At 40.1% G+C, this 24,284-nt stretch overlaps 1 protein-coding gene across 14 annotated transcripts in view; it reads right to left on the bottom strand.

Moving 5' to 3' along the window:
- MACF1 (microtubule actin crosslinking factor 1) overlaps nucleotides 1–24,284 on the bottom strand; it is a 483,848-nt gene that overhangs the window by 218,453 nt on the left and 241,111 nt on the right. For 13 of the 14 annotated variants that reach the window (XM_082247546.1, XM_082247537.1, XM_082247539.1 and 10 more), the window contains 9 exons: nucleotides 20,523–20,685; nucleotides 19,268–19,351; nucleotides 19,017–19,124; nucleotides 18,832–18,930; nucleotides 17,818–17,958; nucleotides 16,734–16,822; nucleotides 16,513–16,648; nucleotides 10,448–14,899; nucleotides 3,000–3,158 (listed from right to left, as the gene is read on the bottom strand). In XM_082247546.1, coding sequence (XP_082103672.1) covers nucleotides 3,000–3,158; nucleotides 10,448–14,899; nucleotides 16,513–16,648; nucleotides 16,734–16,822; nucleotides 17,818–17,958; nucleotides 18,832–18,930; nucleotides 19,017–19,124; nucleotides 19,268–19,351; nucleotides 20,523–20,685 — 5,431 coding nt within the window. The remainder of the gene's footprint in view (nucleotides 1–2,999; nucleotides 3,159–10,447; nucleotides 14,900–16,512; nucleotides 16,649–16,733; nucleotides 16,823–17,817; nucleotides 17,959–18,831; nucleotides 18,931–19,016; nucleotides 19,125–19,267; nucleotides 19,352–20,522; nucleotides 20,686–24,284) is intronic. The other variant, XM_082247536.1, reaches the window with a different exon arrangement.

The following is a 24,284-nucleotide window of genomic DNA, read 5'->3' as shown; positions in this document are numbered from 1 at the left end:
TGAAGTGTTTTCCTATACCTTTCCAAAGCTCTAAGGCTTGGTTCACATCTATGCAATTTGCATATTCAAGGTGCACTTTGCATTTTTCAATGGACGTTTTTGATCCTTTGAAGTCTATGTAACCAACAACCAGAAAAAGGTCCCTGGCCCTTTGCATAAAATGCACAGATGTGAACTGCAGTCTCTCCACCCTCTGCTCTGTGCTGAGACAGATAAAAAAAAGATTATTAACACAATCTGCACTTCTGAAAAAGTGTAGAGTGGGTAAGACTGCAGATAAATTAATAAAACCTATGTAGAAATATTTGTTTCATCTATATCACCTGAGGCGGTTTACTTCACTTGGTATATGTGAGGGTTTACAACCACTTTTATGACGTTCTAAAGACTTCAGTACCGATTCACACCGGTGCGATGCGGGAAACCCTGCAAATAAGTGCCGATTTTCGCATCGCACCAGAATTGCACAGTGGTTCACATTGAGATCTGCAAATCGCTAAGGGTGACAATGTAAAGTTAATGACAGCCCCAGATTGGTTCGCAGATCACAGTGCGAACTGTGAAATGGTGCAGGAATCAGATCGAACAGGTGTTAACACTCATGTCATCTGATTCCAGTGCAAAACAAAAAAAGGGTCCTGCACCATTCTGGTGCGAAAGCGATGCGATCTCAGCCTTACATTTTGTATGGCTGAAATCGCATTGCACAGACATCGCATGTGATCTGCACAGCAATGCTGTGCGAATCACATGCAATGTCTGGCATCGCACTAGTGTAAACCAGCGCTAAGGTTTTTTTTACTTTAATACATTCTCTGCCGTAAGGTAAAAAAAAAGCCTTCTATAAACAAGATCACCATCAGCCCCCCTAAATCCTGACCCGAGCCCAATCTCGATCTCAATCCAGCACTGTGCCGAAGAACATTGCTCTCTCTCTCCAGCTCTCTCGCTCTCCTCACAGGACAGAGAAGCAGCAGTGGGAACCATTGGCTCCTGCTGCCGTCAATTAAATCCTGTGATGAGAGAGCAGGATCAAGCCCGCTTCCTATGAGGGCAATAACCAAAGAGGAGGTGCCAGGGGGGACCCCAGAAGAGGAAGTTCAGGGCTGGACTGTGCAAAATTATTGCACAGAGCAGTTAAGGCACGTATATTATTTTTTTAATCACTTTAATTGTACACTGCTCAAAAAAAAAAAAAAAAAATTAAAGGAACACTTTGATTTCAATGGGGAAAAAAATCTTGCTGGATATCTATATGGATATGGACTGGGTAATGTGCTAGGAACAAAAAGGATACCTCATCGTTTAATGAAATCAAAAATGATCAACTACAGAGGGCTGAATTCAAAGACACCCCAAAAATCAAAGTAAAAAAAATTATGCAGCAGGCTGAAATTTCATTGCAGCTACTTAAAATGGTACTTAGTAGTTTGTATGGCCCCCATGTGCTTGTATGCATGCCTGACAACGTCAGGGCATGCTCCTTTTGAGACTACGGATGGTGTCCTGGGGCATTTCCTCCCAGATCTGGACCAGGGCATCACTATGCTCCTGAACAGACTGAAGGAAAACCTGGCAGAGTCAAATGGACCAAAACATAATGTCCTTGAGGTGTTCTATTGCAGTGGTACTCAACCCTGGTCCTCAGGGCCCACTAACAGGCCAGATTTTAAGTATTACCTTGGGGAGATGCAGACTAGAGTACTGCAATCACTGAACAGCAAATGGGATCACCTGTGATGTAATTTAGTTATATTGCAAACCTGGCCTGTTAGTGGGCCCCGAGGACCAGAGTTGAGGACCACTGTTCTATTGGATTTAGGTCAGACGAGGGTGGGGGCCATTCAATGGTATCAATTCCTTCATCCTCCAGGAACTGGCTGCATACTCTGACACATAAAGCTGGGCATTGTCGTGTACAAGGAGGAACCCAGGACCCACTGCACTCGCATAGGGTCTGACAATGGGTCTAAGGATTTCATCCTAATAACTAATCGCAGTTAAGGTGCCATTGTCTAGCCTGTAGAGGTCTGTGCGTCTCTCCATGTATATGCCACCTCAGACCATCACTCAACCACCACCAAACTGGTCATGCTGAACAATGTTACAATGCAGCATAACGTTCTCCATGGCTTCTCCAAACCCTCTAACGTCTGTCACATGCTCAGGGTGAACCTGCCCTCATCTGTGAAAAGCACAGGGAGGCAGTGGCGGATCTGCCAATGCTGGTGTTCAATGGCAAATACCAATCAAGCTCCACTGTGCTAGGCAGTGAGCATGGGGCCACCCTCATGAAGTTTGATTGTTTGGTCAGTGACATTCACACTAGTGGCCTGCTGGAGGTCATTTTGTAGAACTCTGGCAGTGCTCATCCCGTTCCTCCTTGCACAAAGGAGCAGATACTGGTCCTGCTGATGGGTTAAGGACCTTCTACAGCCTTGTGCAGCTCTCTTAGAGTAACTGCCTGTCTCCTGGAATCTCCTCCATGCTCTTGAGACTGTGGTGGGAGACACAGCAAACCTTCTGGCAATGGCACGTGTATTGATGTGCCATCTTGGAGGAGTTGGAATGCCTGTGCAACCTCTAAGGTCTAGGTATCGCCTCATGCTACCAGTAGTGACACTGACCCTAGCTAAATGCAAAGCTAGTGAAAAACAGTCAAAAAAGATGAGTAGGGAAGAAATTTCAGAGGCCTCCGCCTGTAAAACCATTCTGTTTTGAAGGTTGTCTCATTGTTGCCCATCTAGTGCCCCTGTTAATTTAACATCAAAGCAGCTGAAACTGATTATCAACCCCATTTGCAACTTAACTGACTAGATCAATATGCCAGGAGTTTAATTCACTTGATGCTATACTCTGATAAAAAAAGTGTTCCTTTAATTTTTTTGAGCAGCGCATAAAGGTTTAGAATCACTTTAATTGTATACTATTAGAAGAGAACATTATGTGAGCACATACAAATGTATAGGTGTGATAGGAAAACTCAATTAATATTATACCTCTGCCTGTCTTAGCTTCTCTTCAACATCTTGAAGACCTGGTGACACATGATGCAGGGGTCCAAGTTTTATTTCTATGTTTCGAAGCATTGATAGGAAACAAACAAGGTTTTCTTCATGTTCAAGACAGGCTTGTCTCCTCCGTGCATCCTGAAAAGTCTAAACAACAATTTTTACAGACAGCCATTATTCTGAGTTCCAGATGTAAACATGGCGAACATAACAGACTAGGAAAAAATTAACTGATTTACAGACAATTCAAATTTAAAAAGAACATTGTAAAACTGTACAAACTGTCATTGTTAAAGTAGCACTCTAGAGGAACGATCAAATACACAGCAATTGTAACTGTGATTTCAACATTTTTTTTACTTTAGTCAGACAGATGGCACATACAGTTTCTGAAATTTGTCTTTGTGGCTCACGGTACATGTAGTTTAGAGAGAACGACTCTATAATAGACTTTATCTTTTCTATAACAGAGCAGGTCTGGATGTACAGTTGACCAAGTGGCACAAAGGAATGAATTTCATGGCTACAACCATTAAGTGATACTACTGTCTAGCAGAGGGGAGTCTGAATTCCCACAATAGCTGGTCCAATTTACAAAACTACATATGTATTTCAACCATGTGAATATCACTTTTCCTTGAGTTCTACCTTAACCATAAACTATTGCTATTTCTGTACAATTATTTTGATCCCCTTTTCCCATGACAATTGTGATTTAGTACTGGGGGGATTGATCTTTCACTGCAATTTAACAGATACAGAAATAAGGGAGGGCAATCGGGATGACTTAAAGAAAAGAATCTAAAATCTTTTTAGCTTGAGATCAACTTGCCTTTTGTTTACTAAGCAAATCATTGCACAATTTAAAGGCTGGTACACATGGGCCAAATATTGAACGGTTCAACAGAAACCGGCCACATTCAGCCAGTGTATACAGCAGCCTGTTCAGCTGCTGTCAAACCGACCGGCATCTGATTGGCTGCCATTGCTGATCAGTGTGTCCTGGGCGGGGGGCAGTCCCCCTGTCAGAACACAACTGCACAGCAGGGAAGATCACTGCACTATTATCTCTTGTGTTAGGAGAGCAATCTGTCCATTTTTTTTTTTTTTTTTTTTAATTCAGTCCGCTGGGCTGAACAAAAAAAACCCTTAGTGTGTACACCGTATATCCATTTCACAGTCTAATGCTAGAATGCAAAATGAAAAGCTACATAAATAACTAGGATTGCAGTGTAAAACATGCAAGTATAAAGAAAGAGTATACTGTGTTTGGGGAAGGCACAAGACCGTCACAAATGTAAGCCCTCGTTCACACTGAGGGCGGGTTTGAAATCGTGCAAGTTCAGCTGAACTCACACGATTTCAAACCGCATTTCATTCCAACTTTGGGGGCAATTTGAAAGACATCTATGCGGGTTCATGCACAGATGTCTATTGATATTAGAATCAGTGCGGTGCCGCAAAGTCGGTGTCACACCGATTCGGACGTGGTCGGCAATGGGCTCCGATTTGACATGTCAAATCGCTTGTCAAATCGGCCCAATCTGAACAGGGGCTTAGGAACAGAACATTAATTTTTTTACAGGTGCATCCTTTAAAATTAGAATATATTCAAAACATTTATTTCGGTAAGTCAATTCAAAAAGTGAAACTTACATTTTTAAATAGATGCGTTACACACAGAGTGATATATTGCAAGCATTTCTTTCTTTTAATTTTGAGGATTATGGCTTACTGCTAGTAAAAACCCAAAATTCAGTATCCTAGAAAATTTGATTATTACATAGGACCAATAAAAAAGAGATTTTTAATACAGAAAATTTGGCTTACTGAAAAGTATGTTTATGTACAGTATAGTATGCACTCAATACTTCTTGGTAGGGGCTCCCTTTGCATGAATTACTGCATCAATGCAGTGTGAGAGATTCTGAGAGAATACCCCAGAGGAAGCCACGTGACCCTGTGGTGTAATGCATAGGGAAGGGGCAAGGACAACCACACTGTGAGTGTACCCAGCGGGAGGAATTGCAGACGAGCGGCTGGGGTCACGGAGGCAACATACTGCATTTATTTTTTAAGCAAGGTCAGAGTGGTGCACTACAGCCACCCTGAATATGAATCCTATGGTAAGAGACATTGTCAAAGCCATGGGGATTGAAGAGGGACAGAACATCCTTACTCATTAGTCCGCTGGTGACTAAAAAGCAAGCATTGATCAAACTTAATTGTGAGGTCACTGGCATAGAGGTGGGAACATACTCAGAAGGGGAGCACGAGTGGGTGTTCTCACTTGTTGTAGTAGATGAGTACTTTTAAGGATTGCACAGAAGGAGTGATGTTATAGATGTGTTTTTCCACGCTATGGATCTGATAGTTGCTTGTTTTGTGGCTGCTGCCCCCACCTTGACTGACCGCCAAAGTGGTGTCTATGGAAAAGGGAGTATGCAAAGAAAAAGTGGGTATTGGCGCTGTTCTAATTGTTCCTAAGTGTGTATATATACTTATATATAACAAAAACTGTGCTAATATGAAAAATACTTAAATACAAATGTATATCACCCTGAAAACACGTCATCATAAAATATGTGCAAATTGGCAAACCAGTTAATCTGTGCAAATTATTAGTGGTGCAAATACACAAAAATTGCCAGTGCTAAATAAAGTGAAAATTAATGAATTAGTACGCACAGATTATTAATAGAATAAAATTCATACAGTGGTGAAAGAATTCATAAGTTGTGCAGAAAATTCATCCATTGTGCTACAAGTTATGGTAAAGTCCTGTGAGTAAAAAAAAGGTGCACGGTGTCCATAAATTCCACTCATAAGCATGTTGCTCCTATTTAGTGCCACCTATGGGGCGCCTTGAGTGGTAGATGAAGATGTATATCAAAAGCACGCAGTGGTCCCGGTGTCTTCATTCGTTTCCCCCACCTGGTAGCTCGCTCACCAGATTTCCTACTCCTTACAACAGGGGTGTCTCGCTGTGTATATTGGTTGGTGTTACTCTCCTCTGTCTCCTTTTGCTCCCCCTCTTACGTTCTGGTATAGTGACATCCTCCAACTGGTCAATAAAATGAGAAAGATACATCCCCCAAAGCATAAAACCGTTTATGTAAGGTATATTATTAAAAGTATTGCATTTACATAGAAAAAAAAAAAAAAAAGAGTCACACACGGCCTCTCCCGATGACGCCAGAGTGACAAAACGCATAGGGAGGTACCTTGCGTCACTGCGCAACTTCCCGTTTTGTGGTTTGGGTCCCTGGAGCGCATGGCGTCCAGGACTTCCTGGAATTAAACGCGAGTGACTGTTTTTTCTATGCAAGTGCAATACCTTTAATAACAAACCTTGCTTAAACAGTTTTACACTATGGGGGCTGTATCTTTCTCATTTTATTGACCACTTGGAGGATGCCACTATACCAGAACATAAGAGGGGGAGCATAAAGAAACCAAGGAGAGTACCACCAACCAATATACACATACACAGCGAGACACCCCTGTTGTAAGGTGTAGGAAATCTGGTGAGTGAGCTGCCAGGTGGGAGACACAAGTGAAGATACCAGGACCACTGCATTCTTTTAATATATATATTCATATAGTTATACTACTCCAGGCACCCCATCGGTGGCACTAAATAGGAGCAACAAGCTCATGAGTGGAATTTATGGACAAAGTGCACTTTTTTTACTCACAGGACTTTACCATAATTTGTAGCACAATTTATGAATTTTCTGCACAGTGTATTTAGCATCCACACTTTTTGCGTATTTGCACCACGAATAATTTGCATAGATTAACTGGTTTGCTAATTTGCATATATTTTAGAATGTATTTTTAGGATTATATTTGTATTTTTCATATAAGCACAGTTTTTGTTAAGTATATATACACTTAGGAACAGTTAGAGCAGCACCAATACCCACTTTTTCCTTGCATACCCCCCTTTCCACAGAAGGAGTGGTGACCACATACACAATTCAAATTGGACCATTTTTTAAATGTTTAGTTTTTTCAGGGATTGCACGGAAGGAGTGGTTACCACATACACCACCATTTAACATTGGATCGTTTTTCCAATTTTTTGATTTTCAATATAGTTATTCTTTTAAGGTTATACCATGTAACAAGGACTGTATGGTTCATATATATTCACTTGTCACTTTATTTACGAACACTGATATTGGGATTGTTGTGATTTAGCCTAGGTTCACACTGAGGCCTGTTTAAAATCGTGCAAGTTCAGCTGAACTCGTACGATTTCAAACCAGCATTTTCAGTCCGACATTGGGGGTGATTTCACAGACATCTGTGCAGTTTCCTGCACAGATGTCTACTGAAAACGCCCCCCGAAGTCGCAAAAGTAGTGCAGAAACTACCTTTGGGAATCGGTGCGACACTGCAAAGTTGGCGCACCACTGATTCGGACAGTGCCTTTGCCGGCAATTGACTCCAATTTAACACGTCTAATTGGACCAATGTGAATGTGGGCTTAATGTGGGATAAGAAGTTGACAATATTGTATATATTTATTTTTTTATATATTTACATAATTTGTTTTGTTATTTGCACACAGGGATTTATTACATAAGCACTTGATGTTATATGTGCATTATAGAGTGATGCATAGTATGTTTAGAAGGTTTTAGGGTTGGTTTAGAAGCGCAGCACATTGATTAAATTGTAATTACTTTGCACAGAGTATGGGAGTGTGAAAAGTGTTTGCTGCTGAAAATATCAGGCGATAAAGCTTAGATTAGCTATAGGTTGCTCGCAAGTGTGTTTGATTGTTTTGTATGTCATCTGCTGGTGTTGGTCCACTGTGTTTTATCAAGTCCAAAGTCAGTGTAGTCCTCTTAACCACTTAAGCCCCGGAAGATTTTACCCCCTTCCTGACCAGGGGGTATTTTGCGATTCGGCACTGCGTGACTTTAACGGACAATTGCGCGGTCGTGCGACGCTGTACCTAAACAAATTTGGCGTCCTTTTTTTCCCACAAACAGAGCTTTCTTTTGGTGGTATTTGATCAGCTGTGCGATTTTTTGATCATGCGCTATAAACAAAAAAAGAGCGTACATTTTGCAAAAATAGCAATATTTTTCACTTTTTTGATATGAAATTCCCCCCCAAAAAAAATGTAAAAATCAAAATTTTTTAACATTTTCGGCCAATTTGTTTTATGCTACCTATGTTTGGTAAAAAAAAAAAAAATCGCAAAAAGCGTATTTTGATTGGTTTGCGTAAAAGTTATCGCGTTTACTAACAAAGGGAAAGATTTTTGTTTTTTTTGTTGTTTTTTTTTTTTAACGCGTAATGGCGGCGATCTGCGATTTTTTTTGCGGTACTGCGACATTGCGGCGGACAGATCGGACCCTTGACTGACATTTTTTACACTTTTGGGGTTACCAGTGACATTACTGCAGTAATCAGTGCTATACATATGCACTGTTACTGTAAAAACACACTGGTAGTGAAGGGGTTAACTTTATTTGAGAGGGAGGGGCTGTGTGTGTCCCTAGGGGCGTGCTTTCTACTGTGATTGGCTGTGGCTTGAGCTGTAAGGACACTGATCAACGGATCTACATAGTAGATCCGTGTGATCAGTGTTTTTACACCGAGGAGAATGACAGGTGGCTTGTTTACACAAGCCGCCTGACTTTCTCCCTCTCCCCCGCCGATCGCAGAGTGGCCGGTGGACATCGGGTCCGCCGGTCACACGCGCGGGGGGGGGTCCGTGACCACGCGGGGGCACGCGCTCGCTCCCTAGACCCTCACAAGCAAGCGACGTAGCCCTACGTCACTTTGCCTGTGAGGGGCTGACCGCCGACGTAGATAGTCGTGCGGCGGTCGGCAAGTGGTTAAGGAAATTCTAGAGCATGCTTCCCTCTGCTGACCAGCTTTATGGAGATGCGGATTTCATTTTCCAGCAGGACTTGGCACCTGCCAACACTGCCAAATTACCAATACCTGGTTTATTAATCATGGTATCACTGTGTTTGACTGGACAGCAACCTCGCCTGACCTAAACCCCATAGAGAATCAGTGGGGTATTGTCAAGAGGAAGATGAGGGACTTCGTCTCCATGGTATGCTGCATTGATGCAGTAATTCATGCAAAAGGAGCCCCGACCAAGTATTGAGTGCATACTATACTGTACATGGACATACTTTTCAGTAAGTCAACATTTCTGTATTAAAAATACTTTCTTTTTTTATTGGTCTTATATAATATTCCAATTTTCTAAGATACTGAATTGTGGGTTTTTACTAGCTGTAAGACAATCCTAAAAACGAAAAAAAAAAAAAAATGCTTGAAATATATCACTATATATCTATATAAAATATACAAATTGCACATTTTGAATTGAATTACTGAAATAAACTTTTTGATGATATTTTAATTTTATGAGATGCATCTGTATAAAAATAATAAAAAAAAAAAAAAAAACCCACACCAAACAGCCCCCTTTCTTAACCCCCTAAAAAACACTTAACTGAAGCATCCACTCTCACAGGTATGTACTTATTGCCTATAACAGCATCAGCTTAGCACATTGACTTGATCCCGGCCGGTAAAAATATTGTGCCAGGCTGCCCATGCCTGCACACTAACGTCCCATAGACTTGAATGGGGCATTACTTCTACAGTACAAGTACACCCCTCTTCAACTCTATGGGATGTTAAAGTGCATATATTGGCAGTCTAGACTAGCACTAGATTTTACCAGACTCCGGAAGCTGTCACCATCACAGAAGGTAAGGTTGGCGACATTATACAATTTTCTTGTTCAATTTTCCTTTAGACTTACCAAAACCATATAATAGGTCAAACCTAAACATTTTCAATTTGTATGCAATCAGGCAGGCCCTTGCACTACATAGTTGAAGGTAAATCTAAAGGAAACTGAATAAGAGAATTGTATAAAAAAAATTGTATACTGCCTAAAGCCATAGATGGAGCAATTTTCTTTCCTGCAACCATGTGTCTGTGTTGATGGGGGAATCCTTCCTTCACAGCCACAGTTATTATTGCTAGCGGCTGTAACAGCTTCTAGCAATAATTGCATGTAAACTCGAGCAGGCAGGTTGTACCAAAGTTGATCAGTCAATTTGGGTACAATCAGCCTGCCCATACATGGTTTGAATCTCGGCTAGTTCCTGCTGAACCGCCCAAGATTCAAACAGTCTTTGACCTGCTTATGTAAGCTCCTGCAAGAGGTTAATAGGATTCCTTAGCTTGGCGTATTTAGGGGACTAGGGTTTTTCATTTGTTTTTTTAAGATAATGGATGAACTAGTCCTTTAATTTCAAGCCAAAGTCCTTAATCAAATGACTGCTATTTTTAAAACTTTGCACACCTACTTGAATGAATAAATGTGTCCAAAGCACCTACATTTACAAAAATCTAATTATCAACTATAAAAGATTGATTACCTTGGGTGTTTCCTCTGACAATGGCGTGCCCAATTCTTGTATTTCACAATTGCCGTGTTCTTTTGTTGATGAGGTAATAGGTTCTGATGCAGGTATGGGATTATCTTGCCATATATTTGATCTCTCCCCATTTTGTCTGGTTTCCTTTACTGAAGATGGGTCAATGTTTTGTAGTCTACTATTCCCTTTAGACTCTTGCTGCTGACCATCATTGTGTGTAGAAGTTTTCTTTGAGTCTTGTTCAGGCTGACTGGAAGTCATCACCACTTTTTGCTGTAAAACTGCAGTTGCATTTTTGCTAGAATGATCAGAAACACTAACAGGGGGCTGTGAGCCATTTTTGCTGATGGCATCCTTTTTATTTTTTGAAGTTGGCTGATCTTGTATGTCCACATCTTGGTCTATGAATGCAACCTGTTGACTAAAAAGGCAATTTGTTGTTGATCCTGCAAAATATCCAGGCTCCACTGGGATCTCATCTAAAATGCCCTTTTGTTGTCTAGAAATTAAATTGTTTTCTTGAGAAGGAATTTCAACATCTGGCAAAATCATTTGAATACTTTGCTTTTCTGAAACACATTCAATACTATCTACATTTTTCTCTTCTTTTTCTTTGTCCGAATTGATAGGGACTTCATCAATGGGAGGATTCTGGGTCTGAACTTGCCAGCTTTGTTCACGAATCCTTATTAAATCTTGGACTCTGTTCCCATGAAAATCAGTTATCACTTCCTCAGAGTGTATGTTGCAATCTGATTTCAAAGTGAGTGAGCTATAATTTGTACTTTCAATTGCCCACTGGTCTGCTTCTGCCTCTATATCATCAATTTTCTTGGCATCTGCCTTATCCAAACATTCCCTGCCCAGCAAAGTTTTTTTTAAAGTCATAGCAGCACTGATTTTTAATTCAGCATTTTGCTGTATTTCACCAACTAGCGTCTGAATGAATGGGGACGATCTCTCTTCACAGACTTTAGAGGAGCCATTTATATACTTGTCTTGCTCATTTATTTCAATAATGTTTGTGTTATTTATTCCAACTCTAGAGGAAATGATGCCACTTATTGATGGTTCCTTCTTAAAATCCACCTGTGGTTTTAAAGAGGACGTTTTAACATCCAGAATTTGAGCATCCTTTGGTATGCATGACTTCTGGGTTTTAAGCTCTGCTTCTTTTCTGGGTGGCACATTGAAGTATTCTAAATCTGTTAAGTGACCTTTGGATTGAGCCTCTTTACTCTGATGAACAAGTGAAATAGTTGTATCATCAGAACTCTCTTTAGCACTGTGATCTGGACTTTCAACTGGCAGGTCACAAATGTTTTTAACTTCTGCATGCTGTTTTGCTGGAAATGCAGAAGATGACAATTTGAATTCACCATCTTTAGGTGCACATGGGGATTCAAATTCATGCTTTGCTAGTAAACCAAGCTCTACATATTTTTGTCCAGTCTGAACATCAATTTTACATTTCTTCAACAAGTCTATGTAAGGTAAAACATTGCTTTCTGGTCTAGAGCCTTGTTTAATTATGTAATTAGCACCTTGGCTTCCTTCAGTGCTCCCTCTTGATGGTTGTAAGTTCCCTGACTGATACAGACATTCAAACTCTGAGAGCTCCTCAAATAAATCCTGATCAATCAGTCCAAGTTTAAGAGAATCAATCACAGAAAACCTCATTCCTGATAAATGATGTATGACTCCTCCATCTTGTATTTGTTTGGTTAACAAACGAATAGCATCAGGCCTGCTAATAAGACGTTGACTGATTGCCTCTACAACAGACAAGGACTTCCTAGATTTTGTATCTGTGATCCCTGTAGTTTCTATCTGCAGGCCCAGTAGTTTTTCTTTGGTTGTTTTGTCTGTACTTTTTCCTTTATAAACTTTCTCTAACTTAATAAGTTCATCTTTGTAAGAAGGATTTATCAAGTTTGAACTGGATGCTAGTGTGACAGATATTCTTTTGCCCCTTTTCACATCACATACACCACCAGTGATGACCTGAACTTCTAAAATCTTTTTGGCTATGTGTTTATCAATGAGGCCAGATTTCAGTGACTCTTGCACAGAATAAACTTTGTTTTTTTTAATATCCACAATGCCACTTACGGACTTGTCAGAGGTGAAAACTTTTTGTAGGAGATTTTCATCCATTAGGCCTTCATCTATCACTTCCTGAATTGTTAACGCTTCACATGTTTGAGAGTCAAAGAATCCTGAAAACAGCCGTATTCTCTCCATAAGCTTTAAAGCAGTGTGGCTAGAGATGACACCCAGAGCCACAGCATCATTAAGGAGAAGTCTACATCCTGAATTTGTATCAACAATACCTCCATTTATTAGCTGGTCGGACAAAATAGATAAAGTATGCTCCTCTTCCATGTCAGAGGGGTAATCATCAGCAGCAACATTTGCAAAAGCTAATGAATTATCCATTTCTTTGAATGCTAATATGGTTTCAAGTGGGTTTGTAATCACTGGAGGTGCAACAGTCTTATTCACTGGATCTAAAATGGATGAGACTTCTGTGACAGATGTTCCTGTACTACTAAATGTAATTTCCATCGGGAAATCAGTATCATCTGGTACACTGTCAGACAATGATGCAAACAGTCTTTGGTCAACAGCTAAAGCCTTCCTAACAGAAGACATGTCTGGCAATGATATAGTATTAATGCTGCTACTGGGAAGAAGAGAAAGCTCAGGTTTAGCTATATTATCTTCTTTAAGGGTTCCCAAATATGTTATCTGAGTATTTTCCTGCAAATTACCATTAGCGACATTCTGTAAAATAGCTTGTTCATCTTGACCTTGACCATGGAGTAAATTTTGAAACACAGAAGTTGTTTCCTCACATGCTTTGAGATAACCTGGACTTGAGGACACATTGTCCCCTCCTGGTAGACATAAGTTTGTTTTTTGCTCATTCACGCTGTCTGAGTTTAAGTCTGCTATCGCAGTCAGAAGTCCAGGGTTTGTCTGCTCTTGATCTTGACACTTTTTCTTGGCAATGTCTTTCATGTCAAAACATTCTTCACTGGAAAGGTTTCTATCCTCCCGTAGGAATAACTCAGCTGCTTGGTTTTCTTTGCTGTCAATAAGCAGCATTCTTTGTCCATTATGAATGTTTATGTAACTGAAGTGCTTTAAATTAAACATCAGTTTTCCTTCATCCTCCGATTTTGAATGTGTGTGCATTTTCCAAACAGTGCTATCAACAGGATATAAACTGCTAGTTCCAGATACCGGCACTGGCTGAGCTCCAGACTCTCTGATGTTTTCTGCTGCCAGACTGTGTGCTATATCAGGAATAGTGATGGATCTTAACATTTTGACACTGCTTTCACTCAAAATACCACCCTTTATAGCACTGTCCCAAGACATGACTTCTCTGTTTTCTGATATGTAAGGGCATTGAATTCTGTGTCTGTTGGCAAGACTTTTCATAGCCAGGTCGCTAGAAACAATGCCATCCTGAAGGGCATCTGATACTGAAAGGACTTCAGCTGTTTCTGGCCGAAGAAAGCCTCTAAAGGAAGACATTGACTCAATTACAAGAAGTGCTAGCTTTGGAGCAACAAGGTTGAGTTTTACTGCCTCATCCAATGAAAATCTTTTACCAGTTATGACATCTATTATACCCCCATCTTGAAGCTGTCTTCTTAGCAGATCACAAGCCATATCTTTGTTCATCAGGTGGTAACTTAATGCTTCATCCACACTAAGTCTATGGCCAGTTTTAACATCCACAATTCCCCCAGCAAACAACTGGGCCTCTAGCAGCCTTACAGCTACTTGTCTATCAATGAGTCCTTCCAGCATGGCATTGAAGATGCTAACTTTTTTGCCTGATTTCAGACACACAACACCACCTGCTAATTGCTTAACTGGAAGAAGTCTCAGCCCAGTAGACTCATAAATAATGCATGTCTCCATTATTTCAGCTAGACTTACTCGCTTTGCTGTATTTGGGTCAATCACATTTTTTAGTGAAGTCTCCAACTTTTCCTTCAGACCACTATCAAGCAACACAGTGGGCTCATCTAAAGCATCCACTTCACCGGTGGAAGTTAATCTAAACACACCACATGCCAAGTAAACATGTAGTATTTTTAGTGCAACATTTTCACTGATTTTCCCTTCTTTTGCAGTTGTAATGAGAGGCAGAATTCTTTCTTTTCCAGTTTTATATTTTTCTAACAATGAATTAGCTCTGCTCAAATCCTGAAGACAATGGAATAATCGAAGATCAATTAAATTTCTGTTAAGTGCTTCTTCCAATTTTAGTCTTTCATTAGTTTCAGAGATAACCGAGCCAGTGAGGACTAGCTGAACTTCCAGAAGTATGAGGCCAGTATCTTGGTCAATAAGACCTTTCTGCATAGCCGAGAAAATTGGAAAGATTTCCATAGAATCCAGGTCTATAACTCCAGCAATAGCAAGGCACTCCTAGAAGAATAGAAGAACTTTGTTAAGGCCTGGACTCTTTGGCAACAAGAACAGACATAGTAGCAGACAAAAGAAAAGGAATTTCAAGATGAACCAACAATGCAAGTAAATCTACCACCATAAAGGTACAAGAAAATGCCATGCATTTCAAAGCCTACACAGGAAACAGGATAGAAACTGTAGCAAGCACCACAACCAGCTAAGTGCTAAGCTGCAGAAAACAGGAATCAGCACTATATTTAGAACATAATTGGTTGAAAAGGAAAACACAAAAGGAAAAAAAATAATTATTGCATAAATCTTAGTAATTAAATTAAAAAACAAAACCCCACCACCAGATGCTTAACGTAGGTAAAATAAATTGTTTGATCAGTCACACCATGCAACTTATAGTTTAATAATCATATTTCTTGCAAAAAAAAAAAAAAATCAGATCCAAGAGGGCACTATAGCACAAACCTTTAGTAGCTTGCTAAGTTTGGCAGTTGACTAGCTGAATTTAATGTCTTACAATTTGTGCCTACATGCATTTCATCAGAAAACATAAAAAAAAGGGAAGCCAGATAATATGCAACAAAGAAAAGAGATAAACATAAAATGTGTTTACTTACCAGAGGTGAGGGAAGAGCCATGGAAACGCAAGACACAAGAGAACCTTATGCGAAGATGTGAAACACACAGGAAAAGCTTTGGTGTTAGCGTCCAGCATGCCAGCATTGTTTGCAAAACATAATCCCCACATACGGGGATCTTCCACTCTCCTCTTTTTTGTTTTGAGACACAGGGGATCATGTGTATCCCCCTGGTTGGTTAGTTAAACTGATAAGCAGGGATGCTAGTTAATTATTTTTAAGACATAAATAGGACACATCGTGCTCAGTACAAAAAACTTTTACACTTTGTTAATTGTGCTGCAACGTACAAGATTTGTTAAAAGCAAACAAGAAATTGGTTAAAAGTACAATAAACATTCCTAGAAGTCCATGGCAGACTTATGGCCTATTTGGACAGTCACATGCATACATAAAGACAGCTAAAACAATGTGAAGACAAACAGTTAAGATGTGTGATTGACACAATGTCCACGGAGAAGGACCAACAAAATACCATCTGACTTAATCTACTTAACTACTTAGAAGATAAAACAATGTGAAAAGTGAGAGGTGCAGAAATCATAATCCGACTACAGAACTGCTCCCAATATTGCACAAGGCACATTTAGGATATTTTAGTTCAAATATTAAGTGGTCGTTGACTTTAAAAAATATCCAATAAAACTAAAATGCTTTGTGACAGGACACCAAATTATCAAGGATTAAAATTCTCATGCAAAAACTATGGAATGGATTTAATGGACAGTCAGAATCTAAGTGACTCTGTACTAGTTCTATAATGTAACTCAGAGCCAAAACAGAAGTGGTTCCTAAAAAAAGTAAATTCATGATATAAATGAACCTCTCACTTCTCCTTGTGCACATAAGAACATACACATGACAGCCCAGCTGTGTTAACCAACTGGTAATTCAGCATCTAAATGTCATCTATGTGATATAATGTGATAGATATAAACATTCATACTGCTGCTTATGAATGAAATGTGCTAAGAATATTACCTTTTGCTCAGCTTCCCGAGCAAGCTCAGTATGAAGCTCCTGTATCTGGTTACCAGACTCTTCACAAAGTCGATTGTATGTTGCCTTTAATTCCTGGATCTGGGTAGATATCTGTTCCCTCTCCTCAGGTGACAACCTGTTGACAGGAAACATGTAAACTGAAATTGAACAGTTCTATGTACAAGACACAGGGGAACTAGACAAAGCACCCCAGTACTTACTTATCACCATTCTTGGCCAGGAAGATCTGCATGGATTTCACAGCTTCTGAAATGTTCTCCTTTTTTGAGAGCAGCTCTGCACTTAGAGCCTAAGAGACAGATTTTAAGGACATTGAAATTGATTCAAAATTAACAACGGTTTTGTCTTCTAGTTCCAAATGTGAAATTTAAAACAAAGCTACACCACAGGGATCCTTATCAGACCATGAACATTTATCATTTTCATTAATTCTGTATCATAAACAAAACCACAGTATTTAGATATACTAATTCAATGGTTCGGTGTTAAATAGCATGAGTATTCTAGGAAACTATGTGTGTAAGGCTTGAGAAGCCTCCGGGAAAGGTATCTGCCTAAATATACCAAGTCTTAAAATGTACTTTCTAAAGCAGCCCATAGATGATTCGAATTGCTTTCCTACCACCATGGGTAGGCGATTCTCTGCCCAAAAACCTGCATTATCTGTAACGCCTACTTGAGTTACAAAGGGAGTGTTTAGCCCCCAAAATGTGGTGGCTTTTGTTGTGGAATAAAATCTTTTATGGGCTGTACAATCAAGTGTGGTGCTCCCATCTTTTCAAGTAAACTCCTTTATAAAATTGGAAGACTACTAAAAAAAAAGATTGATAAGTTTCTCAACATTCTCCAGTATGCATTAAAATGAACACGGGAAAACAAAAAATACTATAAAACTGTATCTAATGACCAGTTATGTTTTTATTTAGCCTTTCTAGTGGAGTTGGAAAGGGTTAGAGCCTCTGTCAGACTTTTATTCAGTCTGGGTCTCTGTCCTGATGATAGTTGCCAAAAAGAATTAAAAGTGAGAGAAGAATTTTGTGTTGCGTCTAGAATAGGCATGAAGGGGGAAATCCCATTCGACAAATGTGTTCCAGTGGCAACAAATTAAAGGGGATTTCCTCTCTTTTAGAGGTAGTATATTTCCTCATACTATCTTAAGACAGGATAACAAACTAATCTTTTCAAACTAAACTATTCAAACTTTAAACCTTAATAAAATGCTGTATGTTGAGCTAACAGTGAATTTATTGGCATAAGAAATGACACAGTCTGCTATTTATGTACCTGTTTTTCTGATATGGATTTCTTTAGATCAGCACTGTCCACACATCGTGCACTTGATACAACCTGAGCAATTCCTGCTACCCAGCCAGCAAGCTGTTTCAAACCTTCAACCTGCTTTTCCTTTTCTTCCTCAATAACTTTCTGTAGAGATACAAAAAAACATATCCAGTCTAGGGAAAATTGTAAAAAGAATTAAAAATAACAGATGAACTAACCTTAAAGTGGTAGTAAAGTTAGTAAGACCTAGAGGTCTCTTTTGTCATATATTCCCCCCATGTCTGTCAGGAGGTAATGTGACCTGAGCCACAGCACAGCTCAGACCACATATACAGCCCACAGTGCGACAAGGTGATGGGACTTTTGCACGCATGCACAGGAGTGATGTCACCTCGGTGCGGCCAAAAATACGAAAATCATAAGGAAGACTGGGGGAAGATGGAAGCGTGGAGGGCTCTATCTGTAGGCAAGTCTGTCATAATGACTTAAACTTGCAGGCGGACCATTTAATTTGATTTTGCTCTCAAGAATTTACTACCACTTTACCATATAATTTAAGTGATTGTAAACGATCACCTTGTAAAACAAGTAAAACAACCCATTCCATTTAAATTAGAAATGAAAGGCAAAACATTTGAGTATAGATTTTAAAAATTATAAATGCCTTTTTCCCCGCATTCCCTCTGTTCTCTGCTGGGGGAGAAGACACAGCAGCACACTGAGCTTCCCAGTGAAAGGCTGTGGCGGGGGGGGATTCCAGTCAGTACAAGTTGAGTTCCCAGCATAGCTAGAGGACTGACCAAGGTGTGCTCTCCTGCTTAGTGTGGTCCGTTTTTAATAGGAAAGCAGAAGGACTGGCAAGAACACCGAAGATTTCACACAAAGAAAGCAATACAAAGAGAACAGGATACCTTTTCATATAAGTACATGGTACAGAAGGTACATATCAGGAATTTAAAATGTTGGGGTAACAAACTTTAAATAAAAAGAAACGTTAGTCTACAAGGCGTAATTTACCTCTTCGTCCTCTAATCTCCGCAGAGAGTCACTGATGTATTTCACATGCTGAGTAGTCAAAGTCACCAGAGCAGTGTAACGGGTACGCAAATCCATGAACTGTGAAAGAAATTAGGTCAGTGTAGAGTCATTCATAGAATGAGGAAAAACAAACATAAAACATAGTAGCAGCTGCTTCTGCTTACTTCTTGAGTTATTATGTCTGAAGATGACAACATCCGTCTTCTTTTCATTGGAGACTTCTGTTGGGATTCTACAAAAGCCTTATAGGTCATCAGCTGCAGTTCATAGTCCTGTGTCAGAAAAAATAAATAAAATTTTTTAAATAGATCTAGAAATGGCTCATTACATCTCGCATATAATCTAGGTTGATCACGCAGAACTTAAAAAAACATTCAGACAGACTGAGCAGTGTGTTAGATTTTAAGTCACTAACCTTTACAGAAATGGAATACTGCTGTGAAAGGGTCTGACATTCATCCAGACGCGACCGATTCTGCTCTATTTCAGCGACTAGAGCCTTAGAAGGGAAAATATAAGTATATGATCAAGTATTGACACAGTGCTTTAATATAAGTCACTAAACTAATGGAGATTTGCTTTATAAAGGTGTAAAACACTTTCATTCTATTGTGATACTACGGGGGAGATTTACTAAAGCAGGTACACGCAGAATATGGTCCAGGTGCTCATATTAACTAATCAAAGTCTAAGTTTTAGACTCGATTCACACTAGCGCGACTTGTCAGCCTGACAAGTCGCGCTCCCTCACGGTCCATTGACTGCTACAGGACCCGTTCTAACAAGTCGCTCCGACTTAGAAAAAGGGTCCTGTACTACTTCGGGCGACCTCGGAGCGACTTGCATAGACTTCCATTATGTGAAGTCCCTGCAAGTCGCTCCGAAGTCGTGGTGCATGGGAATGCACAAGTTGCCCCCGAAGTAGTACAGAGTCATGCCGCCCCAGTGTGAACCAACTCTTATTGTCAACGCTTAATTGAACAATCTGAAGTTAGAAGCGGATTGGTTACTATGCACAGCTGCACCAGATTCTGTGTGCACGTTTAAGTAAAATCCCCCCTATGTATTGCAGCCTGAAAGGTATCAGTGCCTGGGAAAAGAATATAAGCAAACCTTTTGTTTTGATATTCAAATGTGTGTAACATACTGAAGTAGCAGCTAAAGTATGAACCTTTACTGGCAAAGCCATTTTGAAGCTAATCAACAGAAAGTCATTCTGCTGGAAATAAGTACAGGCAGTCCCCAGATTATGAACAAGATAGGTTCTGTAGGTTTGTTCTTAAGTTAAATTTATATGCAAGATAGAACATTTTTTTTTTTTAGTGTAACCCCAGCCAAAAAATTATTTAAAGTTTTAGATAGCATAGGGAAAGAGTTAACTGGCCATGAAGTAGTGATGTGGGCTTGCTGACTGAGAGGTCTGCCGGGCAGTAGGTGGCAGCATGCCAAGAGCAGCAAGTGCCACTCGGTGGTTTTCAGGACTTCACACTACATCTGTTCATAAAAAATTAGTTGTATGTAAATCGCATGTTTGTAACTCGGGAACTGTCTGTATATAGTTTTTTGTGTTCAAAACAACCAAATCTGACATGTAGCTGTGGGCTACATTTTCCCCAATTCATAAAAAAGATACAAAGTTTTAGATTTCTCCTGTGTTAAAAGAGGTTTACCATTTGTTGATTGAGTTGCTCTGACAAGATTCTTCTGTCCTCTGACTGCCCTGGTTTCATCATTTCCTGCTGTGCTTTAGTTGCCTCTATCCACTGCACCAGGCTATCATGGTGCCTTCTGTAATTTTTTAGCACATCTTTGATTGCTGCAAGCTCCAATTGCCTGAAAAAAAAAAACCCAGCAAGATTATAAAGCATGATTTTGATTTTTTTTAATTAAAAAAGCAGAAGTTTAATCGGTTTAGCTTTTTCCTTTTCTTGTTTCTTCTTTCCCCTTTAGGCCCCTTTCACACAGGCGGACAGGCTAATCTGAACGTATGCCCCATGCATCTATATGGGGCATTGGATGTCAGCGGAGACATGTCCGCTGACATCCGATCTGATCCTGTCCGTCAAATCTGGACGAATGGAAACCCTATTTTCCATCCGTCCAGTGGATCGGATGGGATCGGGTGAGAACAGACAGACGGTCCGTTCCCATTTGATTCCCCCATAAAGAACAGCAGGGACCTGACAGCTCTGTCTCCGCACACAGCGCGGAGATACAGCTGCCATCCGCCTGCTCAGCGGGGATTGGCTGATCGATCCCCCGCTGAGATAAACGGAGTCTGCCAACAGACTCCTATGTGTGAAAGGGGCCTTAATCTACATGGTAATGAAATATTTAATCAAAGACTTTACATATTACATACCTTGCTTTATGCAATGCAAACAGATAATAATTGATAAGAAAGAAGGGTGCGCTGATGTGTGAAAGGCTGCTCCCAGAATGTGTAAAATGATGTGTTAAATATAAATGGTGCGCTTTTCAATTCTTCTGTAAATTCACTTGGTGACAAATGAATGGTGATGTGAGTTAACCAGTCAAAGGGTTAAATGAATATAAACCACAAATTAGTGCTAATACCTGAGGTTCAAATGACCAATTAACAAAAGCAACAGTGTGTAAACATGGAATGAAATACAAATACAAAGTGTGATAAAATAAGGATCCAACAGTCCAAAATGTGGAGAGGATGATCCTCTTCAATGGTGTTCAAATAAATATTGAATACAGGTGATGTGAAAAGTCCAGTAAAACAATTAACAATTAAGTGAATGTGACTGGAATATCCCTCCACCTGGTGAAATTCCTCCTTACCCGGCGTAAAAAAGCTAAGTGCAATAAGTATATTCCTGTTGTTACAGCATAAACGTATCCATGTATTGGTCACCTCCAAACGTGCACAGACCACCAGTGCAAAAACAATATTGGCCTCTTACCGAATATATAAGAAAAATCGGCTTGACAATCACTGATGTAAAGTGTTGGCGCTGATGCCTTCTCCTCCAATGGGGATGGATGGCTTTCCACTCACACAGTTTCATCCGCAATATATGTATAAAATAAATGGAGGCTGGTAAAAGCAGGTAAAAAGTAGACTTGCCCAAGACTTAGGTGCAGCTCATGCTCCAATCATCCTTGCACATCAATTTGGTAGATACGATTGAGGACAGTGCACTTTAAAATTCACGGTCGCCTGCAGTGCGGTCTGTGGCGTGTGACAGCGCAGCTTGCTCCCGCTACGCGTTTCCACTAAGGAGTCGGCTTCTGGGATTGGAGCTCACTTAATTGTTTTACTGGACTTTTCACATCACCTGTATTCAATATTTATTTGAACACCATTGAAGAGGATCATCCTCTCCACATTTTGGACTGTTGGATCCTTATTTTATCACACTTTGTATTTGTATTTCATTCCATTTTTGCACACTGTTGCTTTTGTTAATTGGTCATTTGAACCTCAGGTATTAGCACTAATTTGTGGTTTATATTCATTTAACCCTTTGACTAGTTAACTCACATCACCATTCATTTGTCACCAAGTGAATTTACATAAGAATTGAAAAGCGCACCATTTATATTGAACAATGCAAACAGATGATGGATTGTTGGAAGAGAAGGCATGGTGCTCTAAAAAAGCTTCAAAAAACAGCAACGCCCAATTCCTTAGTACATCTATTAACCCCTTCATGCCTAAGCCTTTTTCTGACACTGGTTACTAACAAGTTAAAATTAGTATTTTTTTCTAGAAAATTACTTAGAACCCCTCAAACATATATTTTTAGCAGAGACCCTAGAGAATAAAATGGCGATCGTTGCAACATTTTATGTCGCACTGTATTTGCACAGCGGTCTTTCAAATGCTATTTTCTTTGAAGAAATACACTTTCATAAATTAAAAAAAAAAAAAAAAACAAGATTAAAGTTAGCCCAATTTTTTTGTATTATGTGAAAGATGATGTTAGACCGAGTAAATAGATACCCAACATGTCATGCTTTAAAATGGCGCACACTTGTGGAATGGCGACAAACTATGTTACCTGCGCGGAGAGGTGTCCCCTTTCGCTGCTTGTGATAACAGCCGAGCGGCTGCTTAGCCGCATCAGTCGTTATCACAAGAAAGCCGACCGTCCGCTCTAGAAAATGGTACTGGGGTGATGCTTGCAGCTGCCGGCATCACCCCGGTACAACACCTTGAACCTGAAGGACGCATATTTGCGTTACCTTAGTGTTAAGGGGTTGACAGCCCTATGCTCTGATGCAAGCAGCAGGCTTGCACATTGGGGGAGTTATACAAATATCAAAATTACTTAATGGGTGGGTGTCAGTCTAGAGGAGTCGGTAATCCTAGGAATTTCCATGCAGATTTTCCCTGGTAACATCCACATGTGATGCTGAGCTTTCATGAATAAAAGACTAAAATTAATTGAGGGGGGTGGACTAGGAAAAGTCAGGCTGGAAAAGAAAGGGCTAGATGATGTTGCAGCTGTTCTAGCCAAGAAAATGGGATTTTTCTACTTACCGTAAAATCAATTTCTCGGAGTTCATCGGCGGACACAGTGGTCCATAAATTATAACTACTGGGTTATAGCACCTACTCCAGGAGTAGGATTGGGCAGAACAAAAACACCTGGCTACGGCCATGGGCCATCCTCAGCTTGGTAAATAACCCCCCTCTCTGCTCTAGGTAATCAGTTTAGTAGCAAGCAGTATTAGAAGTATCAGAACTCCATAGAGAGGTGGGTGCTGTGTCCATCGATAAACTCAGCGAAATGGATTGATAAGTACAAAAATCCCATTTTCTCTTTCATTCATCGACGAACACAGCGCTCCATAAATCATAACTACTGGGACGTCCAAAAGCATTGCAAAAAGGAAAATGAGGGGTGGGGAAAATAATCCAAGGCTAAAAACGTAAGAGCCCTTAACCAGGACACAGGAGCCTGTCTGAAAAAAAAAAACATTTAAAGAAAAACACCCCTCAAGAGGGAACAGCCCCTCTTAACAGCAACCTGCAAAGTTTTGCGGCCAAAAGAAGCATCTGCAGATGCCAAAGTATCTACCTTATAGAACTTTGTGAAAGTATGCACCGACAACCAAGTTACCGCCTTGCAAACTTCCAATATGGATACCTGATGTCCAAAGGCCCAAGAAGCACTTAGCGTCCAAGTAGAATGTGCCATGACAGAGAAACGTGGAATCTGACCTTTAATGGAATAGGCCAGAGTCAGCATATGTCTGATCCATCCAGAAATAGTAGCCAAAGAAGCGGCAAGCCCCTTTCTTGGTCAGTCCGTAAAACGGAAAGCGAGCCTGACCTTTGAAAGGACTCAGTAGCTGCCAGATGTACCCGATTCGCACAAACCACATCCAAGATATGCAAAGCAAATTCCTTGGGATGAGCCAGCTTGAGACACAAGGAAGGCAACAAAATGTCC

The sequence above is a fragment of the Pelophylax lessonae genome, assembly GCF_965119305.1.
Source record: "Pelophylax lessonae genome assembly, chromosome: 2".
NCBI classification, from domain to species: domain Eukaryota; kingdom Metazoa; phylum Chordata; class Amphibia; order Anura; family Ranidae; genus Pelophylax; species Pelophylax lessonae.
The sequence above is the reverse complement of the archived record's forward strand: the minus strand, read 5'-3'. Positions and strand labels throughout refer to the sequence as shown.